Below are 7,048 nucleotides of genomic sequence, written 5' to 3' on the forward strand. Positions count from 1 at the left end.
ATGTTATAGCTAGGAGTCATAGTAAGCTGGAATAGATCAATGATAACGTCCATAAGACTATTACATCGACAGAAATTTCTTAGTCCACTGTTTGACAGCAGGAGAATTTTCTCGTCTATGTTTATTCTAAAAGAACGAATAGTTTGTACTTTTTTCACAATTGCAGAAGTCTAAACGCAACACCAAGTTAGGAGACATAAAACGTTGACATTAATAGCTTCCATTTTGTCTTTATCATATGTATCATCCTTCCACCTTTGTGGACCTCGGCTAGTTTAATCGGTAAAATATTGATTGGTCATAATCATTTCATAATCAATATTACATACAAGTATACAATCGGTCACAATCTGTCACTCATCAACTGGTCAATCGAGCCCTTCTTGGATAGGTTAGCTAAGCTGTGTAACAAAACAGCTCAGAATTACTGTTTTTTATGGTTCTCTACACGAATAAATATATATATCTCAAAAGAAAAGGACATAAAAATCAATTAATTACTTGATACCAATTGCAAAAATAGAGTTCCAAGTATAAAATTAAATAAAAATCATATTTATATATTAGATGATAAAATTAGGTTACCAAATAAGAGATAAGTTTGATACAAGAATTAGTATACTAGTTATAGTAGCTAACAAGTGCGTTCGTTGAAAGGACATCATTACCGTCATTTTTTCTCCTTTCCAATTTCAAAGTCTCTCTTCTTCTAATAAAACTATGACTTAATGAAACAACTTTTTTTGTCCCATTTAATTTCTTTCCTAAGTAAGAATTTTAGGCTTATTTTGTTGAAAAAAAAATGTCTAACATCAAATATCATATCAAATTCTTCTAAGTCCAAAGAGGCTCCCAAATTGAGCCTAAAGTGTTGTTATCGTCATAGAAATGCAAGAAATTGTTATTATTAGGGCTCGTCTCGTACGTGTCTTGAGGTGGCGACGATGAGGACGTAGTGTTAGGCATGACAACATCTTGAGAGTGTGTCATTTCCATGCAAATAAAGGCTAGTAAATTAGCTTGTTGGCATTGCATGTTCACAACTTCTGCCTTAGCCTTTGCTAATTCTGCTTGTAACTCACTAACTTGTTTCTGAAGCTGGCATATTGCTCCGGCACATCCGTAGACCGGATCACGAAGCCGAGCATTCGCCTCGTAAACCATACTGCTTGCTGCATCTGCTCGTTGAGATTCTGGAAGATCCTGATGAACAATTCACACATAAAAATAATAGTTAAATGTCATATGATGTATAATATATGATCCTAAGTATACGGATTTTATAACATATCATAAAAAGTACACTATCTTTTTGAATAGTGCTTCATCTAACTATTATAGAGACAATAATATATGGTACAGTCAAATGTCCTTCCCCACCAAGAAAAAAAGGTCAATTTAAGCCCAGTTTTTTGTCCCTCAAGTTGGTGAATATTTATTTGTAAATTAGTTATTATTGCATAATCTTGTTAGAATTACCTTGAAATTGTACAATATGAAATTATTGCAAAAGTTAAAATATTTGTGATAGAATAAGACACTAATAATAAAATGCACATCAAATCGTTTTCTCCTTTCCTTACTAATTAGACAAGTTCCAAAATTCATTTTTTAAGATACGAAATACTCGTTTATCAACAATAATTCAAAGTCATGCATGCATATATTACCATCCCATTTTAACCCCAGTTTTCAAAATTACTACTTTCAAGATAGATAAAGATTGATTTTTACAAATGTGTAATGCTAAAATAATATACAGAGAACATACATAATCTCATTTTATTACGAAGCGCATATATATATATATATATATATATATATATATATATATATATATATATATATATATATATATATATATATATATATATATATATATATATATATATATATATATAATTAAAAATGACAGGTTCATTACATTATTAGAGATTAGAATATTAAGTATAAAGTATAACTAAGTATATTATGCAATTGGATCACTACAAATAGATCTTATTTTTTTAAATTACAACCGTGTAATGGTGACTTTAGTAGTATGAAATAATTTTGTGTTCATACAAAATAACAAGGTCTAAAACTATAAATATGAAATGCATCAAGTTTAGGGTGCTACAAATTAATGTGAAAATGCAAGTGTACAACTATTGGTGCCCGCCCTTATAAGGACAATGTACTTTTATGGATTGTGGTTGTAAATGCTTGGACAATATGCATGGTTAATTGACCCACATAATTTATAATAGTGTTACATTTATTTATTTTCATTTTTTTTTAGTATATAGTTTATCCTGATTAAAGTGATAGGACGAGTTGACCATTTTGCATGATGAAATTAACACTTGATACCGTTTAATTAGTGGGTAATGTGTTCCCTTGTCATTGGTCCCAAATCCTCCTCGTTTAGTGTGAAAATTGAGTATTTTATTCGTAATCAATTATTTCTTTGAGATTGACATATTATTGATCAAAGAAAATTTGATAAGTATATGTTAACCAATAGAATTTTAACCCGCTTTATCATTAATCATGCTTTTTTATGCATGTTTTGATTGGTAAAAGTATGAAATTTTGACTTTGTGATTTTACTTTAAAAAAGAAAAGTGAATTTCATTATCATAATTTCATGTATAAAAAAGACTTTATAAATTTGATCATATGATTTTATTAGTCAAGGATTACCAACCTAGGACCTTGTATTAAACCAAATGGTACCTTACTTTTTGAATTAATGTGTAGTAACTATCAAAATTTGAAAGTATGCTACAAATTTTATCTAAAATAGTTAATACCTAGCTCCCTAGCTTAGGGGGTTCAGGTTTATAGCTAATACTTGATCGATAAATTAATTACTTATTCGCTTTAATTTCAAAAAAAAATTATTTACTTTTTTACTTGGTCAAAAGATTTGAACTTTATTTTTGTCTAATTAGCTTTTTTTTTTTTTTTCTCTACTTCTTGTTAATTTTGTAAAAGAATTGTTAGCTTTCTATGATCTTATCCTTTACTAATACTGCGTTTTCATTTATCAATCCAAGATTGCTAGGCATGAAATAATGAATTTTTGATCTTATATTGCTGGCCTCATATTGATAAATGCAAAGAATGCAAAATTTTCTAAATAATTGAATTCTCAATTCTCATCGCTGGATAATGTAATTACTTTTTGATGGCAAATGGTAATGTAATTATGTAATACATAGTCCTTCATAAGTCCAATTAAGATTGTTCAATATACCTGCAAATGGATATTTCAACGAGTTTTGTCTCAATCCTTTCATAGTTTCATGGTAGTTTTTTTTCCCCTTTGTTACTAATTAACCCAAGTTCCGAAAAATAAAAATGCATGCTATAGAGTGAACCAACTCTTTAACAAAAAACAATTGAAGGGTATGATACAATTTTAGTTAAGACAAAAGCTACAAAGATTAACAACCAACATGTGTTTTTGAAAATTGAACATGTAATAGTTGTGGTTCTCTCCTTCCTCTACAATTTCCTTTGTAGAACCTTCTGTCAATGGCAGCGCATTGACTCACATGCCCTAATGACTATGCTAACGTATTCTCCACCATTGTTGAGTACACTATATATTATAATTGACTTTGTATTAATTTCAAGAAAGGAGTTTGACTCTATTATTTTTTAAAAGTACTTAATTGTTATTTTATAAAGTAATAAAAACATTTTACTGGTTATTACAGTATAACTTTTAACAATAACAACAACAATAATAATAATAATAATATACTAATAATAACGTGTTTTTTTTTTACGGATGACCACACTATGTGACAGCTTATAAATTAAAAAAAAATAGTTTTTATAACATTAATCGAGTAACTCCTATTATACTAACCGAGTAACCCCTATAACATTGAAGAGACACCTTTTTAAAACTGACCGAGTAACTCTTATAACACTAACTAACTAAGTTCTATGATGACTGGTCATAAAATGCGGCCAAACACATATAATAATAATAATAATAATAATAATAATAATAATAATAATAATAATATTTTGAACCATAATAATAATAATAATTGCCAAATAATAATAATAATAATAATAATAATATGCGGTATAATTTATTGATTATTATAGTATAGAGGGATTAAAAATTATATAATTGAAAATGAAATTTGCTGAAGCCATATAACATCGGGGGATAACATCACTATAAAGACTAAGGAAATAGAATGTATACCTGGAGTAACTTGATGATATTGCTAGCACCAAAGACCTTATGAGCAATAGTAAACTTGAGGGGATCAGTAGGAGGAAAGTAAGGAGCCAACACACATTTGTCAGCGCAACGACGTCGGAGGATTTTACAAGCCGCACACGGGCTCATTACAACCGGCGGACTACCAGAACTTGTCTGGTATCGTTCTGGTAGTCCGTGGCCATAAGAAGGAGGAGAGTTTGGAGACTGGGGGGAGCACGGCGATGCTCCCCCTCCTACAGGTGATGACATTACAATATCGTTAGTGCTACCTTCCATTATTTTTTTTAGAGAGAGAAAATGAAGAGACGATGTAGTTGTGTTGGTTTACTAGTGTGAATTGTGAAATGAGAATATTTTGGTTAGCAAAGTACATGAAGTGATGTACATATATATATAGTCATTATGTGTATTAAGAAAATTAAGGAATAGCCCGCGAAGAAAGTTTTTGGGTCAGGATTACGTAAGCTAAGTCTTGGATGACGTCATCTAGTATTTAATTTGCCCAATTTTTTGGGTTTACGTGGCCTTCGGGTGGTGATATTTTTCCAAGTAGAGAAGTGGCTGTCTAGGGGTAGTTTTGGCTTTTCACATCTCTTTTTTTTTTTTTTTTTTTCAAATAAAGGGTATGGAAATTAGAAATTTGGTAGACTTTTGGATTTTCTAAGTCTATCCTACACCGTTTTCCTTTATTCTAGAACAATAAGCTTTGGTTTAGTCGCATGAAACTATTTTGAGTCAATATTAGTACTTCGTGTTAAAAATTCTAAAACAATATTATTCCTCTTATCCAAATTATAAGTTTAGAATTTTTTTTTTTTTAATTTTTATTTTTAAACAATAAATTTAGAATTTTAGATCTCTTGATTTCTTTGAAGAACAATCAACTTAAGGGAACTGTTGCATAAAAACTTTATTTAAGTTTGGAGGTCAAGAATGGAGGGGGTTTGAACTTTTATCATGCAAATATACAAAAAAAAATACTACTCCGATTTTTTTAGTTTACTTTTTTTATTATCACGTATGCCAATGCATATTTTTAATGAGTAATATCTCTAATTATGAACATTATAAGATTATAAAAAGTGAATATTAATAAAATATACCTTTAGGCAATTAAACAGGATCCTATATGACTATATTGTTTAAAAAGAATAATAATAATAATAATTAAAATTTAATAGTAATAATAAATTATTAATAATAATATTTAATATTTAATATTAACAATTAATATTTAATAATAATAATTAAATTTTTAATAATAATAAAAAAAATAAAACGATAATAATATTAATAATGATGATGATGATAATAATAATAATAATAATAATAATAATTTCTTGTAAATTGTATTGATTGATTTTGTAGGTTTTTGTTATTTATAATAATAATAATAATAATAATAATAATAATAATAATAATAATAATAATAATAATAATAATGCTGAAATCTGTTCTGCTCAGAAGCTCAAAAAAATAGGGTCTTACTAGATAATTAAGGGAATACAGTATGAAACACATATAAAAAGAAAGTGTTGCGATTATTAACGGAGCTCTTACTATGATTCACCCTTTTATCTGAAATGGTTCAAAATATAGAATTAAAGTTGGTATTAGGCCTAATAATAAACAAATTCGAAAAAGGATGTTTATTACAAGATTCTAGCAAAGTTGAGCACTTTTAATATAACAAACTAGAAGAAGAGTTTTAATCACACTTTTTTGATTAAATTTGTTACTTACAAATGTTCTTAGTTTTTTTTCATTTGACATATATTTTACTCTGTTACTTTATTTAATTTTACTAATTTAGGAATTCCTTAAAGGTTATTTCTAGGTTATATTTAATATTACTAGGATATATTAGGATTGATCTTGACTCACTATAGGCCTTATATTTCTTATGCAGTGCAAAGTCTAAGTCCTTTTATTCAGCAACCTAGTGTTTAATACCAAGAAGCTTTGAAGTTTAAACCGTGCATTAAGATACATTGCTAGTACAATTGGTCAGGGGCTCAGGGCACCCTTATACTTGCTGCACCTCAACTTACTCTAGCAACAAGCATATTACTTAGATGATCTAGCCAGGGCCTCTTGCCCAAATTAAATACCTAGAGATTATATTAGTTACTACTCCTTCAGTCTGCAATTATTTGCTCCAAACCAAAAAATCACTTTAAAAGCTTAGGCAAAAAAACAGTGCACATGTGTTGACATAAATATCAATGAAAAGAGAGATAGATAGAGTGCAAGTGAAAAAAACATGTCAAAAGTAGTATAAGGCAATCTTTTAGAGACGCCTAAAAAAGGTAAGTGCAGCAAATAATTAGAGACATAGGAAGTAGTTATGTAATGCTTCTTAGTAATTACCATGTTTCAAAATAAAAGAATTGTATATGATCTGAGTCTTCTATTGAGACTACTCCGTAGTTGAATGGGCCTAGCAAGATCAGATATTCTATTGAGGATCAAGGAGTAGAAGGATGAATAGTCCCTCTATCCCTCCCCCCCCCCCCCCCCCCCCTCTTCCCGCATCTTACCGTGTAAAAGATATTCTATTTTTTCTTTGTTAATATCCTCTCTTTACTACACTATTACTTTATCTCAATCTCTAGATTTTCTCTATATTTAGAATATAATTAATCATTAAGCTATATATTGATAATTAAATTAATTATCATTATAAGGTGTTGAACCCCATTGTTGTTCACACGCAAATATGCAATGTGATACATTGGAGAAAGATGAGAGGGGAAAGAAAAAAAATCACCTTTTAAGTTAAAAAAGATATAGTATTGCCAATATCACTAATTG

At 28.9% G+C, this 7,048-nt stretch overlaps 1 protein-coding gene across 1 annotated transcript; it reads right to left on the reverse strand.

Moving 5' to 3' along the window:
* Positions 1-674: 674 nt before the first annotated feature.
* Positions 675-4,563, reverse strand: LOC145593172 (LOB domain-containing protein 1-like). Its single transcript, XM_081649680.1, has 2 exons — positions 4,214-4,563; positions 675-1,203 (listed from the first exon to the last, which is right to left on the reverse strand). Exons 1-2 carry the CDS (start codon positions 4,508-4,510, stop codon positions 835-837), a joined length of 666 nt encoding a protein of 221 aa, XP_081505806.1. The 5' UTR covers positions 4,511-4,563; the 3' UTR covers positions 675-834.
* Between the last annotated feature and the right edge of the window lie 2,485 nt (positions 4,564-7,048).

Source organism: Chenopodium album, chromosome 18 (assembly GCF_948465745.1).
Source record: "Chenopodium album chromosome 18, dcCheAlbu1.1, whole genome shotgun sequence".
NCBI lineage: Eukaryota > Viridiplantae > Streptophyta > Magnoliopsida > Caryophyllales > Amaranthaceae > Chenopodium > Chenopodium album.